The sequence below is a fragment of the Moschus berezovskii genome, chromosome X (genome assembly GCF_049115385.1).
Source record: "Moschus berezovskii isolate FMDL1 chromosome X, NW_MosBer_1.0, whole genome shotgun sequence".
NCBI classification, from domain to species: domain Eukaryota; kingdom Metazoa; phylum Chordata; class Mammalia; order Artiodactyla; family Moschidae; genus Moschus; species Moschus berezovskii.
Window position 1 is genome coordinate 52,682,160 of NC_142488.1, and position 18,726 is coordinate 52,700,885.

At 40.1% G+C, this 18,726-nt stretch overlaps 1 protein-coding gene across 2 annotated transcripts; it reads left to right on the plus strand.

Moving 5' to 3' along the window:
* Positions 1 to 502: 502 nt before the first annotated feature.
* NUDT11 (nudix hydrolase 11) lies at positions 503 to 6,604 on the plus strand. Of its 2 annotated transcripts, XM_055393507.2 has the most exons (2): positions 503 to 1,378; positions 5,278 to 6,604. In XM_055393507.2, coding segments are annotated over exons 1-2 (495 nt in total). In that variant the 5' UTR covers positions 503 to 884; the 3' UTR covers positions 5,279 to 6,604. The 2 variants fall into 2 exon arrangements, with proteins under 2 accessions (XP_055249482.1, XP_088689711.1); XM_088833585.1 differs by lacking the exon at positions 5,278 to 6,604 and having other exon boundaries at positions 504 to 1,598.
* The last annotated feature ends 12,122 nt before the right edge of the window (positions 6,605 to 18,726 follow it).

The window sequence follows — 18,726 nt, forward strand, 5'->3', positions numbered from 1 at the left end:
GGACCTGTTGAAAAAACAAAACTGCACGAAATGACTCAGCAACGATTCGGTACTCTTTCGCCCAAGAATACCTAGGATCATCTTGACAAAAGCGAGGCCTTCCTATAAGTAAGCCGGTACTCTTCACTGTGGGAGATGACTACGACCTTAGGCACCTGACCATCCGCCTCGTGGTTCCCGTGTGTAAAACGATGGCGTGTGTGTTTTCTGCGACCTGATGGAGAGGGTGAGGCGAAACGTCCGGCCGCGCCACAGCCACGTCTGGGTCAAAGGCACACGTGGAAACAAGCTGGCCCAAGTCACACTGCGGTGCATTTCACCCTGGGGGACGGACAGCCCCAGCCGGCGAAGTGCCAGGCGCCTGCGCCGTGCGCCAGAGGCGCCCGGCACCGCGGGAGCCGTGAGACCCCAGCCCCCCGCCCTCCGACGGGAACGCGCACGTGCCTGGGGACGCGGACGCGCGCGCGAATGCGCATCACCTCGCTCAGCCCTGGTCCCGCCGGCTGAGGAGGGAAGGAGGGACGGACGGAGACGCGCACCGCAGACGCGAGTGGGCTCCGCGCAGAGTGGCGGGCTCGGGGCGGGGGCGGCGCCTCCTCCACTCTGGCGTCTGTGCCCCGGACCCCCGGCCGCGCAGGGGACGGGCCGACTGACGTACCTCGCGCGCCCCCGCCCCCGTCCCCGCCCCGGCCTTATCTTGCCTGAGCTCCTGGGGCTCGTGGGCTGAGGCGCCTCTCTCTCTCTCTCTCTCTCTATTTCTCACTCTCTCACTGTCTCTCTCTCACCCTCTGCCCCTCCCGCGGCTCTTTCTCTCCCCAGCACCTTGGCGCCCCTCGACCCGGCGGCGGCGGCGGGCACCTGAGCGGCGGCGGACGGCCTCGAAGATGAAGTGCAAGCCGAACCAGACGCGGACCTACGACCCGGAGGGGTTCAAGAAGCGGGCGGCGTGCCTGTGCTTCCGGAGCGAGCGCGAGGACGAGGTGCTGTTAGTGAGTAGCAGTCGGTACCCGGACCGCTGGATCGTGCCGGGCGGGGGCATGGAGCCCGAGGAGGAGCCGGGCGGTGCGGCCGTCCGCGAGGTGTTTGAAGAGGCGGGAGTCAAGGGGAAGTTAGGCCGGCTCCTGGGCATCTTCGAGCAGAACCAAGATCGCAAGCACAGAACGTACGTGTATGTACTGACTGTCACTGAGATTCTGGAGGATTGGGAAGATTCGGTTAGCATTGGGAGGAAGCGAGAGTGGTTCAAAGTCGAAGATGCGATCAAGGTTCTCCAGTGCCACAAGCCCGTGCATGCCGAATATCTGCAAAAACTAAAGCTGGGCGGTTCCCCAACCAATGGAAACTCCGTGGCCCCGTCCCTGCCGGAGGGCGATCCCTAGTATGTACCGCTCGTGCACAGACTTCTGCTTTCCGCCTACCTGACAATAAGTAGTGCCCGGAGCGACTCTCTTGTTGCCTGTGCGGTCTCACCGGGAGGAGGGAGGCTTCTTTTGTTTCCTTGGCAGACCTCTGAATCACGCTTGCAAACTCTCATTTGCCAGGCACTGTATTCAGGCACTTTGCACGTTTTTCAGATGCTTTCAGAATCGCTTCTTGGTAGCACTGCAAAACATTTCAGAAAGCCAAAGCCACGTGGGTTGTTTTTTAAGTTGCCTTAACTGCTCACCCAGAGTTTGGGATGTGTGTGTATGTGCATGCACGCGCTTGTGTGCATGTGTACTTTTGGTACCAGTCTTGTGGCTTGTATTGTATTCAGGTCCTTTAAAATCTGATCACCTTGGTTGTGTGGCATTTTCATTAATTTTTTTTTAGGTTGTTTTCTCATTCACAGCTTTAGTCCTGTCAGCAAGCCTTTCTGTGATGGGAATTGGTTTGAGGGACCAGTTTTGAATTTCAAAAAAGTATTTAAGAAATTTTACATCATTTGCTCTTTCTGCACTGAGCAATAATTGCATGTTCGGATATGTGATCTAATTTTCCCTTTTCAGAAATTGCTTTATTTATGTTGTTAATTCGAGTTTCAGAATATTTTCACAACTAGTATATTTTTTTACTTCTTACTTGACATAACCATTACCTTTTTAACCCAAATGTAGCTTAGCAAAATATCATTTTATAGTTAACACCCTCTCGAGAACGTTGTTATTTACTGTCCTGATAATGGACATATTATGAAAACTGTATTCCGAGTGTGATTTAGCATGCTCAACTTCCATTGCTCTTTTCTCAGTGCCCTAGAACAACTATGGTTCTCTCAGTATAAACTAGTCTTTGAAAGATAGTTTGCATATTTGAATCTGTGATAGTCAACTTAAACTTGTCTGAATATCAGTAGTCAAAGAAGTGGAATATTATATGGTAGTTTCATCCCAATTGAGGGAGTTAGCTTGCTTGATACTCAGCTACTACTGACTTCTCAAACTGTTAAGATGCCTGAACAATTTCTTGTGAAGATTTTGGATAAGGTTTTGTGTCACATGACAAACTCTTTTGGGTGTCTAAGTAAAAGCTTTTACTTACATTTGCTTCAGGACTTGTTTGAAATCAGGGATCCTATCTAAAATGTATAGGTCTGTCTTCTGGAACTACCTTTATTCCTCTAGCCATGTCGGCAGTTAGGTAGATGGAAAATCTTCTTTCTAAATTGGGCATCAGGTTGGAAAAGTCATTCCATACATAATACTTAAGCATTTTTAAAACATCTTTGTAGTAAATAATAAGGTAGAAAGTAATAGTTATTTCAAACATTTTGTTAGTCCTGATAGTAGTCTGTTTTAAACACAATTACTGCTAAAGATTTAATGGAAGTTATCCTTTGTTAAATTAATTCATATTTTACTGTTGTGCAACATACATGCAGCTGCTGCTGCTGCTGCTGCTAAGTCACTTCAGTCGTGTCCGACTCTGTGTGACCCCATAGACGGAAGCCCACCAGGCTCCTCCATCCATGGGATTTTCCAGGCAGGAGTACTGGAGTGGCTTGCCATTGCCTTCTCCGACATACATGCAGAACAGTTGACAAATCTTTACAGCTTAATGAATCTTTACATAGTGAGCAATACATGTAACTAGAGTTCAGATCCTGAAATTATTAATAACATTACCTGTAACTCAAAAGTCCATTGCATTCCTCTTCCTAATCAGTACTCTGCCCTTCTATCTTTTAAGACCATAGAGTAGTTCTGCTTTTAAACTTTATATTGAATTTTAGATCATATACTCTTTTGTGCTGCTCCCTTGTGTGCTGTATGTGTTTTGTTCCTCAAAATACTGAAATATTTTTCTCTATTTGGTTGCATTTTAATTCTATACATTAGTAACATGCTTATATGATTGCTTCTAAAAAGTGAGTTCTGTTTCACTTTCTAAAGAAATTTGGTACTACTATTTTGAAAACAAATCTTATTACACTTTCAAGTACAGATAAAGTGCAAGTTTCAGTTCTCAAAACATTTTCTGTACTAATACCATTGAAGTAAACTAAAAAATAAGTGTTTTAAAAACAAATGACAGTTTATTATCTGAATTATTTCATTTAATTATAGTGTATTTTTCAATTTTTCTCTGCAAAAGTGATCTATATCAAATATATATTTGAGCACATATGTTTAATTCCAAACAACTTGACCTTTACTATTCAATCTCAAATAGACCCAAAGATATTTTTCCCCAGTAACCTAGTTATTCAAGAGGGTTCTTAAATTCTACCTTAACATTAACACAGCAGATATACTGGGTTCTTATTTTACAGATATTTTTGCAGATAAAAACCCCTTCCATCTGAAATGCTGTCACAAATACTTTGGAGCCTTAACTTGTTATTCTTAGAGGTAATAATGCATCATCTTATTTGATTCTTAAATTAAGTGTCTGACAAAGGCAAAAATATACAGTATTCATACTAACCCGTTGTTAAGAATTTAGCATATAAATACATTGTGGGTTTGTTTGCTTTTGCCAGAAACATTTAGAATATGTCATGCTAAATTTTTGGATTGACTGTTAGGTTCATCTAAGTAGATTTTGTGAAATATTCTCTGGAACTTAGCCTAGTCGAAATAGTTTAAAGCTCCAAGGAGACTTCTCTTTTTCTCTTTAAGACCAAGCCTTTCAAGCTAAACAGATGAGCAAAGATCATGTAGAAAATTTCTACCACCTCAGCGCTCCAAAGATTGATGTACAGTTGCTTTTTTTTCCTTCTAAGAGTGTTAAAAAGTCACTTATGTGTTGTTTTTTCAGCCTTCCCCTTGGTAAAAAGGGAAAAAGAGTACTCTCCATAGATAATTGAAGTTTGCAGCAATGAATCAAATTTACTTTCTGCATGTTTTATAAACAGCATATATTTTCAGCTGCTAAATTATTTTATTCTTTTAATTTATAGACAACATTAGATTAATATAGATACATAGAAACACTGAAAATAATTGGTGCTATGTCTATAATGTATAAAAATTTTAAATAAATTGTGTCTGTATATGTACACACACAGATATATTTGGGGGGGAAATCTTTTACCTCCAGGTGTCCCATATGGGAAGCCACCAGGCACTACCAGAGTTTCACCAGTATTTTCCTGGTAGTTGTCTCCTGATAAACTGTTATACTATATTTAACAGATATTAAATATTTTATGGGCAAATAGCATTATGAGAACCGGAAAGGTCACTATGGTACTGAAGTAAAACTTGATATTTTTATGAGCAGTTTTCAATTGCTTCCAGTTTTTGCTAATTCTGTAACTTCAGCCAAGTTATCTATCTGATGCTCAGGGTTTTAAATATAAAATTGAAGATAATAAAAATAGTTACTTCATAAACTTTTCCTATGAAAATCCTTTCCTGACCACCTGGGTCAGGATACCCTCTCCTGTGTGTGTCATGGTTTTTACAATTTATTTTACTTACCTATTTGCATGGTTGTGTGGCTACTACACCACAAACCACAAACTTTTTGATGGCTAGGAACCAATAATTCCCATAAGCCTAGAGTCCAGAACATGAAATTTAGGATTTTTTTATGTCTTAGATGACCACTCCCCCTTTTGCAAAACTTCTGGTATCACTGCTTTCCAGACTTTTTTGTTTTGTAACATATATTGACTTATAACTTCCTTAGCTGCTCATCCAGACTTACATTGCAGCTGCATTACATAATTCTGTGAAGGCTTTCCAAATGTGAAGTGAATGATGCAGATAATAAAGCCTTTGTAAATTTATCAATTGGAAGAATTGTTAAATTAGTAAAGCCTTCTAATTGTATGTTGGTTTGTTTCTCCAGATGAACAGCAAAGATGTCCAGGATTGTTTGAAAGAATCATTGATGTGAGCCATTAATAAATGGAATTGTCGAGTATAGGTGAGCACTTCCATGCTTCCAAGGAGACAGCTCATCTGGTTTTCTTCCTGCATCTTGAGACACTCCTTCCCTGTCTGTTTTGCTGACTTCTCTTGCCCTGGTGATTGTACTGTTGTACATGAACAGACTCTTATTCAGCACCTGTAGCCTTTTGTTGTGTGTTTTTTTTTTGATATGTCTGCCTTCTTTATTAGACTATGATATCCTTGAAAGCAAGAACCACATCTCCTTATTCTTTGCATATTCTGCACCTGAGACACTACTTGAAATATGGTTGACATCACTCAAGGTTCTTTGATTCAATTAATATTTTATAATCACTACATATAATGGCAAAACATTCCGCTTCCAATCTGGTGATGTATGCTCTCCATGCACCATGTGTGTGGCTTTTCTGAATAAGACATTTTGGAAACTTTTCAAGGCAGTTGTAGGATATTCAAGGACAAGAATTACTACTCCTATTGCTATGTCATACCATGCAATGGCTAGCAGTTTTAACATCACTTAGGGCAACATTTTATAGAATCAGTCCTTTGTGTAACAACTTCAGTGTTTTTGTACTGTTGTTAATTTGCTTAAAATTTTATTCAAGAATAGCACTTGCTGTAAAACTAATTATAAAAATAAATACAATGACCATAATAAGATGATGTGCTTTTTATAAAAATTTTACGATATACAAATAATAAAGTTAATGTTTTTGCACTGCCCTAACCACTTCTTTAATGTAATCTTAACATTTCTTTGAAGAAAAGATTGCTTTTCTAATTGTACAGATTCAGTATACTGTATTATTTGATGTCAGAGGCAACAAAAACTGCAACAGGCAGTTTCCAAAGTTAATCATGCCACTTAGTTTGCCTAGGTTTCTTTATTATCTCTTACTGGTTCAGTTGGCCACAGTTTTCATCCCCTTTTCCAATACACTCAGCTAGATCCTCATCCCACCTGGATTCTGTATGTGAAAATGCAGAGGATTGAAAGACAGCTACATTGTTGTCACCTGGAAAAGTTAACGGACTTGGGTCAGCTACCTCCAAGAGATCAACTTTAAGAAAATGACAGAGATGCTTAGAGGAAATTTTATGGAGTTCTGCTATGGGGTTTGTGATGTCAGCACTCTTCCTTATCTCCCTACAGAGGCCCTGCTGCTGCTAAGTCACTTCAGTCGTGTCCGACTCTGTGTGACCCCATAGACGGCAGCCCAGCAGGCTCCCCCGTCCCTGGGATTCTCCAGGCAAGAACACTGGAGTGGGTTGCCATTTCCTTCTCCAATGTGTGAAAGTGAAAAGGGAAAGTGAAGTCGCTCAGTCATGTCTGACTTGTAGCGACCGCATGGACTGCAGCCTACGAGGCTCCTCCGTCCATGGGATTTTCTAGGCAAGAGTACTGGAGTGGCTTGCCGTTGCCTTCTCCGACAGAGGCCCTAGAGGGGCCTTAATAAGGTCGTTTTCTTTTTTTTGCATTGTAAAGCAGTAACATCGAAAAAAAGCTTGGGCTCCATTTGAGTGTTACACCCTTCCACATGGTACCAGTGAAATGTGTTGATTATTCCCCCAATTTTTATAGAATTTGAAATAAAAACACATCTCCCTGGTCTATTGTGATTTTTTTAGGTATGATATTGCACCGTGGTTATGTTATTTAAATCCTTATCTTTTAGGGAAATATACTGTAAATTTAACAGATGAAAAGATAAGCTACTGATATTCGTTTAGATGGGGTGAGTGAGCATACAGATGAAATTGGCAATAAATTGATAATTATGGAAGTTGTGTGATGGATATTTGGGAGTTCGTTATACTATTCTCAATACTTTTGTATATGTTTGAGATTTTTCATAATAAAAATTGAAAAAAAAAATTTTCAGAGTATACTTGTAGGCCTCCCTCTGTCTGTAAGTCTTGAGAAGTTTGGTTAGAAGATCAGTCGACAGCCCATACAGCCAGAACCTCTCCTCCCCTCAAAAAACCTAGGTTTTGTTCCTGAGCTAACATGTTGGCAGGATTTCTCTTCCCTTAATGTGAATTCTTTCCTCGGAGGTCTCCCAGCTCTACATGTGAAAAGACTTTTAGTTGCATCAGTATGCCAAATACGACCAGAAAGCTTTGAACACTACTGGTGGACATAGCTTAGGTTCCACTCCCCATTCTATAATTTAGTTTTAAAAGCTGAAATATTTTTCCTCATTACAAAGTTAATTCATCTTAATTTCATAAAAGTTGGAAAATTCCCCCCAAAATAAATGAATCAAAAATCACACATGATCCCCTTACCAAGAATAACTATGTTTGAAAAAACAATATGTCTGTGTGTATTCTAGCCTTTTTTCTTTTCAAGTGTAAACATATATAACCCAGACAAAGATGGCACAGATGAGCCCCTTCCCCCAGAATAGGTCCCGAAATCCATGACCCCTTTATTGTTAAAACACACACAACACAGGCACCTTGCTGTTTCTCAGAGTGTTTTAGGGTACTACTCATGGTTGTCATGGGCTTCCCTGGTGGCTCAGATGGTAAAGAATACTCCTGTAATGCAGGAGACCTGGGTTCGATCCCTGGGTTGGGAAGCCCCTGGAGGAGGGCATGGCAATCCAGCCTAGTATTCTTGCCTGGGGAATACCCATGGACAGAGGAACCTGGAAGACTGTTACAAAGAGTCAGACACAAAAGAGCGACTAAGTACAGTACACTACACAGGGCTGTCATGGAATTTTCTCTACTTCTTTCCTGTACAAGTGCACGGGCATGGCACAAAACTTGAGTGTCAAATACAGACCAAGTTCTCTACCAAGTTTTGATGAAGGGAAGAAGGCAGGCTTGTTTTATTTATTTTGCCACGAGAGGGCTGCAGCCTAGGCTAGCAAGCCCTGTGTGGAGATTTTCATACAAGAATAAAATAGTAAAGGCTGTGATCTTTTTTTATTATTATTTCTATTTCTTTTTTTCTTTTCTATTGGAGGCTAATTATTTTACAATATTATATTGGTTGGTTTTGCCATACATTGACATGAATCCACCCCAGGTGTACATGAGATCCCCCTCCTGAACGCCCTTCCCACCTCCCTCCTCCCCTTATCCTCCCTCTGGGTCATCCCCACACATCAGCCCCGAGCATCCTGTAACATGCATCGACCCTGAACTGGCGATTCATTTCACATATGATAGTATACATGTTTCAATGCCATTCTCCCAAATCATCCCACCCTCACCCTCTCCCACAGAGTCACAAAGACTGCTCTATACATCTGTGTCTCTTGCTGTCTCATATACAGGGTTATCATTTCCATCTTTCTAAATTCCATATATATACATTAGTATACTGTATTGGTGTTTTTCTTTCTGGCTTTCTTCACTCTGTATAATAGGCTCTAGTTTCATCCACCTCATTAGAACTGATTCAAATGCATTCTTTTTAATGGATGAGGAATACTCCATTGTGTTTATGTACCAAAGCTTTCTTATCCATTCGTCTGTGGATGGACATCTAGGTTGCTTCCATGTCCTGGCTATCATAAACAGTGCTGCAATGAACATTGGAGTACATGTGTGTCTTTCAATTCTGGTTTCCTCGGTGTGAATGCCCAAGAGTGCGACTGCTGGATCATATGGCAGTTCTATTTCCAGTTTTTTAAGGAATCTCCACACTGTTCTTCATAGTGGCTGTACTAGTTTGCACTCCCAACAGTGTAAGAGGGTTCCCTTCTCTCCACACCCTCTCCAGCATTTATTGCATGTAGACTTTTGGATAGCAGCCATTCTGACTGGTGTGAAATGGTATCTCATTGTGGTTTTGATTTGCATTTCTCTGATTATGAGGGATGTTGAGCATTTTTTCATGTGTTTGTTAGCCATCTTTATGTCTTCTTTGGAGAAATGTCTGTTTAGTTCTTTGGCCCATTTTTTGATTGGGTCGTTTATTTTTCTGGAATTGAGCTGAAGGAGCTACTTGTATATTTTAGAGATTCTTTGTCAGTTGTTTCATTTGATATTATTTTCTCCCATTCTGAAGACTGTCTTTTCACCTTACTTATAGTTTCCTTTGCTGTGCAGAAGCTTTTAATTTTAATTAGGTCCCATTTGTTTATTTTTGCTTTTATTTCCAATATTCTGGGAGGTGGGTCTTGGAGGATCCTGCTGTGATTTATGTCAGAGAGTGTTTTGCCTATGTTCTCCTCTAGGAGTTTTATAGTTTCTGGTCTTACATTTAGATCTTTCATCCATTTTGAGTTTATTCTTCTGTATGGTGTTAGGAAGTGTTCTAGTTTCATTCTTTTACAAGTGGCTGACCAGTTTTCCCAGCACCACTTGTTAAAGAGACTGTCTTTTCTCCATTTTATATTCTTGCCTCCTTTGTCAAAGATGAGGTGTCCATAAGTGCGTGGATTTATCTCTGGGCTTTCTGTTTTGTTCCATTGTTCTATATTTCTGTCTTTATGCCAGTACCACACTGTCTTGATGACTGTGGCTTTGTAATAGAGCCTGAAGTCCGGCAGGTTGATTCCCCCAGTTCCATTCTTCTTCCTCAAGATTACTTTGGATATTTGAGGTTTTTTGTACTTCCATACAAATTGTGAGATTATTTGTTCTAGCTCTGTGAAAAATATCGTTGGTAGCTTGATAGGCATTGCATTGAATGTATAAATTACTTTGGGTAGTATACTCATTTTCACACTATTTATTCTTCCAATCCATGAACACGGTATATTTCTCCATCTATTAGTGTCCTCTCTGGTTTCTTTCACCAGTGCTTTATAGTTCTCTATGTACAGGTCTTTTGTTTCTTTAGGTAGATATATTCCTAAGTATTTCATTCTTTTCGTTGCAACAGTGAATGGAATAGTTTCCTTAATTTCTCTTTCTGTTTTCTCATTATTAGTGTATAGGAATGCAAGGGATTTCTGTGTGTTGATTTTATATCCTGCCACTTTACTGTATTCATTGATTAGCTCTAGTAGTTTCCTGGTAGAGTCTTTAGGGTTTTCTGTGTAGAGGATCATGTCATCAGCGAACAGTGAAAGTTTTACTTCTTCTTTTCCAATTTGTATTCCTTTTGTGTCTTTTTCTGCTCTGACTGCTGTGGCCAAAACTTCCAAAACTATGTTGAATAGTAGTGGTGAGAGTGGGCACCCTTGTCTTGTTCGTGACTTTATGGGAAATGCTTTCAGTTTTTCACCATTGAGGATAATGTTTGCTGTGGGTTTATCATATATAGCTTTTATTATGTTGAGGAATGTTCCTTATATTCCTTCTAAAAACCTTCTGGAGGGTTTTTATCATAAATGGATGTTGAATTTTGTCGAAGGCTTTCTCTGCATCTATTGAGATAATAATATGATTTTTATTTTTCAGTTTGTTAATGTGGTGTATTACATTGATTTGCGGATATTGAAGAATCCTTGCATTCCTGGGATAAAGCCCACTTGGTCATGATGTATGATCTTCTTAATGTGTTGTTGGATTCTGATTGCTAGAATTTTGTTAAGGATTTTTGTATCTATGTTCATCAGTGATATTGGCCTGAAGTTCTCTTTTTTGTGGGATCTTTACCAGGTTTTGGGATTCGGGTGATGGTGGCCTCATAGAATGAATTTGGAAGTTTCCCTTCCTCAGCAATTTTCTGGAAGAGTTTGAGTAGGATAGGTGTTAGCTCTTCTGTAAATTTTTGGTAGAATTCAGCTGTGAAGCCATCTGCACCTGGGCTTTTGTTTGCTGGAAGATTTCTGATTACAGTTTCAATTTCTGTGCTTGTGAAGGGTCTGTTAAATTTTCTATTTCTTCCTGGTTCAGTTTTGGGAAGTTGTCCTTTTCTAAGAATTTGTCCATTTCTTCCAAGTTGTCCATTTTATTGCCATATAATTGCTGATAGTAGTCTCTAATGATCCTTTGTATTTCTGTGTTGTCAGTTGTGATCTCTCCCTTTTCATTTCTAATTTTATTGACTTGGTTTTTCTCCCTTTGTTTCTTGATGAGTCTGGCTAGTGGTTTGTCAATTTTATTTACCCTCTCAAAGAAGCAGCTTTTGGCTTTGTTGATTTTTGCTATGGTCTCTTTTGTTTCTTTTGCATTTATCTCTGCCCTAATTTTTAAGATTTCTTTCCTTCTACTAACCCTGGGGTTCTTCATTTCTTCCTTTTCTACTTTCTTTAGGTGTAGAGTTAGGTTATTTAGTTGACTTTTTTCTTGTTTCTGGAGATGTGCCTGTATTGCTATGAACTTCCCCTTAGCACTGCTTTTACAGTGTCCCAGAGGTTTTGGGTTGTCGTGTTTTCATTTTCATCCATTTCTATGCATATTTTGATTTCCCTTTCGATTTCTTCTATGATTTGTTCGTTATTCAGCAGTGTGTTGTTCAGCCTCCATATGTTGGCATTTTTAATAGTTTTTTCCCATAGTTGAGATCTAATCTTACTGCATTGTGGTCAGAAAAGATGCTTAGAATGATTTCAATTTTTTTGAATTTACTAAGGCTAGATTTATGGCCCAGGATGTGATCTATCCTGGAAAAGGTTCCATGTGCGCTTGACAAAAAGGTGAAATTCATTGTTTTGGGGTGAAATGTCCTATAGAGATCTATTAGGTATAACTGGTCTATTATATCATTTAAAGTTTGTGTTTCCTTGTTAATTTTCTGTTTAGTTGATCTATCCATAGGTGTGAGTGGGGTATTAAAGTCTCCCACTATTATTGCTTTGTTGTTAATTTCCCCTTTCATACTTGTTAGTAATTGTCATACATATTGTGGTGCTCCTATGTTGGGTGCATAAATATTTATAATTGTTATATCTTCTTCTTGGATGATCCTTTGATCATCATGTATTTTCCTTGTCTCTTTTCACAGCCTTTGTTTTAAAGTCTATTTTATCTGATATGAGTATTGCTACTCCTGCTTTCTTTTGGTCTCTATTTGCATGGAATATCTTTTTCCACCCCTTCACTATCAGTCTGTATGTGTCCCTCGTTTTGAGGTGGGTCTCTTGTAGACAACATATATGGGGGTCTTGTTTTTGTATCCATTCAGCCAGCCTTTGTCTTTTGGTTGGGGCATTCAACCCATTTACGTTTAAGGTAATTATTGATAAGTATGATCCTGTTGCCACTTTCTTTATTGTTTTGGGTTCGAGTTTATACACCCTTTCTGTGTTTTCTGTCTAGAGAAAATCCTTTAGCGTTTGTTGGAGAGCTGGTTTGGTGATGCTGAATTCTATCAGCTTTTGCTTGTCTGTAGAGCTTTTGATTTCTCCTTCATATTTGAATGAGATCCTTGCTGGGTACAGTAATCTGGGCTGTAGGTTATTTACTTTCATCACTTTAAGTATGTCTTGCCATTCCCTCCTGGCCTGAAGAGTTTCTGTTTTAAAGATCAGCTGTTATCCATATGGGAATCCCCTTGTGTGTTATTTCCTGCTTTTCCCTTGCTGCTTTTAATATTTGTTCTTTGTGTTTGATCTTTGTTAATTTGATTAATATGTGTCTTGGAGTATTTCGCCTTGGGTTTATCCTGTTAGGGACTCTCTGGGTTTCTTGGACTTGGGTGATTATTTCCTTCCCCATTTTAGGGAAGTTTTCAACTATTATCTCCTCAACCCTCATGGTCTTTCTTTTTGTCTTCTTCTGGGACTCCTATGATTCGAATGTTGGGGTGTTTAACATTGTCCCAGAGGTCTCTAATATTGTCCTCATTTCTTTTAATTCTTTTTTCTTTTTTCCTCTCTGTTTCATTTATTTCTACAATTCTATCTTCTAGCTCGCTTATCCTGTCTTCTGCCTCCATTATTCTACTGTTTGTTCCCTCCAGAGTGTTTCTGATCTCATCTATTGCATTATTCATTGCATATTGACTCTTTTTTATTTCCTCTAAGTCCTTCTTAAACCTTTCTTGCATCTTCTCAATCCTTGTCTCCAGGTTATTTATCTGTAACTCCATTTTGCTTTCAAGATTTTGAATCATTTTCACCATCAAAATTCGAAATTCTTTATCAGGTAGATTCCCTATATCTTCCTCTTTTCTTTGTGTTGTTGGGCATTTATCTTGTTCCTTTACTTGCTGGGTATTTCTCTGCCTCTTCATCTTGCTTGTATTGCTTTGCTTGAGGTGGCCTTTCTGTCTTCTGGCAGTTTGTGGAGTTCTCTTTATTGTGTAGTCTCCTTGCTGTGTGTGGGGTTGGATGGGTGACTTGTCAAGCTTCCCTGGTTAGGGAAGCTTGTGTTGGTGTTCTGGTGGGTGGGGCTGGATTTCTTCTCTCTGGAGTGCAATGAAGTGTCCAGTAATGAGTTATGAGATGTCAGTGGGTTTGGAGTGACTTTGGGCTGCCTGTATATAGAAGCTCAGGGCTATTTTCCTGTGTTGCTGGAGAATTTGCGTGGAATGTCTTGCTCTGGAACTTGTTGAGCCTTGGGTGTTGCTTGGTTTCAGTGTAGGTATGGAGGTGTTTGATGAGCTCCTATCGATTAATGTTCCCTGGAGTCAGGAGTTGTCTGGTGTTCTCAGGATTCGGGCTTAAGCCTCTTGCCTCTGGTTTTCGGTCTTATTCTTGGAGTAGGCTCTAGACTTCTCTGTCACTTCCAAGATGGTTCCCTCTGTTTTAGCTTCTGTTTGCTGGTCTCTTCAGTGTCTAATTTCCGCCCTGACACTAGGGGGCGGTGGTAGACACTTTTTAAGGCTCACTTGCTCAGTCCTGTTCTGGGAAGGGAGGAACACTGCAAACAAATATCTCTGGTGTCTGTGGGGAGTCCTCGCAGTGTCTCAGCCACACTGGGTTTGCCCCCGCTCACGGCGTGTGTGCTGTCCCAGTCTACACTGCACAGGCTCTAGATTGCTCTGTCGGGAACTGTCCGAGGCCGGTGCTGGGTTGTATGCACTTCCCAGGTCTGAGCGGCTCAAGTTCAGGTTCTCAGGTACTCCACAAAGGCGCAGAGTTGGTCGGGCCTGCGTTTTCTGCCTTCCGTGGTCCGAGCAGCTCAGGTGACCAGGTGTTTGGTGAGCACGGTCGCTGCAACTTATCACCTCCCCGGTCCCTGCCACTTGGTTTTCTGGGTGTACAACCGGCGCACGTTCTCAGGCGGATATAAACCAGCCTGAGCCCAAGAAGTCTTGATTAGCAAAGAAGCCTGCCTGCAGTTTGGTATCTGATGCTTCTCTGGGGCTGCAGTTGCCCCCTCCGGCTCTGGCTGCCCTCCCCTGCCTGTCTCCATGGGGGATGGGGGATGGGCCGACTGCAGATGGCCAGCTCTGCTCAGTCCTTTGTTCTGTGAGCGGGACTGGCGGAGTCTTAGGTTAGGGCTTTCCGCCTTTTTGAAGGGTAACTATCCCACAGTCTGCTTTGCTATCCCCAGTTAGTTCTCTCAGATTGTTCTCACGGCATTCAGGTCCAGTCCTATCTCTAAGTAGTTCAGCCGGCTCCTCCCTGCCCAGCCCCTGCTTGCTAATGGCAGATGTGGGCGTCTGTGCTGCTTCTCCGCTGGGAGTTACCATTTGGCGGGTAATCTGTGGGTTTTAATTATTTCTTTCTTTTTCCTCCCCATTATGCGGCCCTCTGAGCTTCCAAGGCTCGCCACAGACTCGCCAGTGAGAGTGCTTCCTGGTGTTTGGAAACTTCTCTCTTTTTAAAGCCTCCCTTCCTGGGACGGAGCTCCGTCCTTACCTCTTTTGTCTTTCTTTTTATCTTTTATGTTTTTTCCTACCTCCTTTCGAAGACAATGGGCTGCTTTTCTGGGTGCCTGATGTCCTCTGCCAGCATTCAGAAGTTGTTTTGTGGACTTCACTCTGCGTTCAAATGCTCTCTTGATGAATTTGTGGGGGAGAAAGTGGTCTCACCATCCTATTCCTCCGCCATCTTGTTCTCTCCCTCTGTACCACAGCTTTCTTATCCATTCGTCTGCTGATGGACATCTAGGTTGCTTCCATGTCCTGGCTATTGTAAACAGTGCTGCGATGAACACTGGGGTACACATGTCTCTTTCAATTCTGGTTTCCTTGGTGTGTATGCCCAGCAGTGGGATTGCTGGGTCATATGGCAGTTCTATTTCCAATTTTTTAAGGAATATCCACCCTGATCTCCATAGTCCTGTACTAGTTTGCATTCTCACCAACAGTGTAAGAGGGTTCCCTTTTCTCCATACTCTCTCTAGCATTTATTGCTTGCAGACTTTTGGATAGCAGCCATTCTGACTGGTGTGAAATGGTACCTCACTGTGGTTTTGATTTGCATTTCTCTGATAATGAGTGATGCTGAGCATTTTTTCATATGTTTCTTAGGTATATGTATGTCCTCTTTGGAGAAACGTCTGTTTAGTTCTCTGGCCCATTTTTTGATTGGGTCGTTTATTTTTCTGGAATTGAGCTGAAGGAGCTCCTTGTATATTCTTAAGATTAATTCTCTGTCCGTTGCTTTGTTTGATATTATTTTCTCCCATTCTGAAGGCTGTCTTCACCTTGCTTAAAGTTTCCTTTGTTGTGCAGAAGCTTTTAATTTTAATTAGGTCCCATTTTTTAATATTTGCTTTTATTTCCAATATTCTGGGAGGTGGGTCATAGAGGATCCTGCTGTGATATATGATGGAAAGTGTTTTGCCTATGTTTTCCTCTAGGAGCTTTGTAGTTTCTAGTCTTAAGTTTAGATCTTTAATCCATTTTGAGTTTATTTTTGTGTATGGTGTTAGGGAGTGTTCTAGTTTCATTCTTTTCCAAGTGGTTGACCAGTTTTTCTCAGCACCACTTGTTAAACAGATTTTCTTTTCTCCACTGTATATTCTTGCCTCCTTTGTCAAAGATAAGGTGTCCATAGGTGCTTGGATTTATCTCTAGGCTTTCTATTTTGTTCCATTCATCTATATTTCTGTCTTTGTGCCAGTATCATACTGTCTTGATGATTATGGCCTTGTAGTGGAGACTGAAGTCAGGCAGGTTGATTCCCCCAGTTCAATTCTTCTTTCTCAAGATTGTTTTGGCTATTCGAGGTTTTTTGTATTTCCATACAAATTTTAAAAGTATTTGTTCTATTTCTCTAAAAATTACCATTGGTTGCTTGATAGGGATTGCACTGAATCTATAGATGCCTTTGGGTAGTATACTCATTTCCACTATATTAATTCTTTCGATCCATGAACACGGTATATTTCTCCATCTATTTATGTCCTCTTTGATTTCTTTCACCAATGTTTTATAGTTTTGTTTCTTTAGATAGATATATTCCTAAGTATTTTATTCTTTTCGTTGCAATGGTGAATGGAATTGTTTCCTTAATTCCTCTTTCTATTTCCTCATTGTTAGTGGATAGGAATGCAAGAGATTTCTGTGTGTTGACTTTATATCCTGCAAGTTTACTATTCATTGATGAGCTCTAGTAATTTTCTGGTGGAATCTGTAGGGTTTTCTATTTAGAGGATCATGTCATCTGCAAACAGTGAGAGTTTTACTTCTTTTCCAATGTGGATTCTTTTATTTATTTTTCTGCTCTGATCGCTGTGGCGAAAACTTCCAAAACTATGTTGAATAGTAGTGGTGAGGGTGGGCACCCTTATCTTGTTCCTGACTTTAGGGGAAACACTTTCAATTTTTCACCATTGAGGGTAATGTTTGCTGTGGCTTTGTCATTTATAGCTTTTATTATGTTGAGGTATGTTCTTTCTATTCCTGCTTTCTGGAGGGTTTTTGTCATAAATGGATGTTGAATTTTGTCAAAGGCTTTCTCTGCATCTATTGAGATAATCATATGGTTTTTATCTTTCAATTTGTTAATGTGGTGTATCCCATTGATTGATTTGCATATATTGAAGAATTCTTGCATTACTGGGATAAAGCCGACTTGGTCATGATGTATGATCTTTTTAATGTGTTGTTGGATTCTGATTGCTAGAATTTGGTTAAGAATTTTGCATCTATGTTCATCAGTGATATTGGCCTGTACTTTTCCTTTTTGTGTGTGTGTGGCATCTTTGTCTGGTTTTGGTTTTTGTGTGATAGTGGCCTCATAGAATGACTTGGAAGTTTACCTTCCTCTGCAATTTTCTGGAAGAGTTTGAGTATGACAGGTTTAGCTCTTCTCTAAATTTTTGGTAGATTTCAGCTGTGAAGTTGTCTGGACCTGGGCTTTTGTTTGCTGGAAGATTTCTGATTACAGTTTCAATTTCTCTGCTTGTGATGGGTCTGCTAAGATTTTCTATTTTTTCCTGGTTCAGTTTTTGGAAGTTGTACTTTTCTAAGAATTTGTCCATTTCTTCCAAGTTTTCCATTTCTTTTGCATACAGTTGCTAATAATAGTCTCTTATGATCCTTAGTACTTCTGTGTTGTCTGTTGTGATCCCTCCATTTTCATTTCTAATTTTGTTGATTTGATTTTTCTCCTTTTCTTTCTTGATGAGTATGGCTAATGGTTTGTCAATTTTATTTACCCTCTCAAAGAACCAGCTATTTGCTTTGTTGATTTTTGCTATGGTCTGTTTTGTTTGTTTTTCATTTATTTCTGCCCTAATTTTTAAGATTTCTTTCCTTCTTCTAACCCTGGAGTTCTTCAGTTCTTCCTTTACTAGTTGCTTTAGGTGTAGAATTAAGTTATTTATTTGACTTTTTTCTTGTTTCATGAGGTAAGCCTGTGTTGCTATGATCCTTCCCCTTAGCACTGCTTTTGCAGTGTCCCAGAGGTTTTGGGTTGTTTTCTTTTCATTTTCATTCATTTCTATGCATATTTTAATTTCTTTTTTCATTTCTTCTGTGATTTGTTGGTTATTCAGCAGTGTGTTGTTCAGCCTCCATATGCTGAAATTTTTAATAGTTTTTCTCCAGGTAATTGACATATCTTACTGCATTGTGGTCAGAAAAGATGCTTGGAATATTTCAATTTTTTTTTGAAGATACCAAGGCTAGATTTATGGCCCAGGATGTGATCTATCCTGGAGAAGGTTCTCTGTGTGCTTGAGAAAAAGGTGAAATTCATTGTTTTGGGGTGAAATGTCCTATGAATATTAATTAGGTCTAACTGGTCTATTGTATCATTTTCTTTCTTTCTTCTTTTTTTATTTTTTAAATTTTAATTGGAGGCTATTACTTTACAATTTTGTATTGGTTTTGCCATACATTAACAGTAATCTGCCACGGGTGTACATGTGTTCCTCATCTTGAACCCCCCTCCCACCTCCCTCCCCCATTGTACCATTTAAAGTTTGTGTTTCCTTGTTAATTTTCTGTTTAGTTGATCTGTCCATAGTTGTGAATGGGGTATTAAAGTCTCCGACTCTTATTGTGCTATTGTTAATTTCCCCTTTCATACTTGTTAGAATTTGTCTTACGTATTGCTGTGCTCCTATGTTGGGTGCATATATTTTTATAATTGTTATATCTTCTTCTTGGATTGATCATTATGTATTG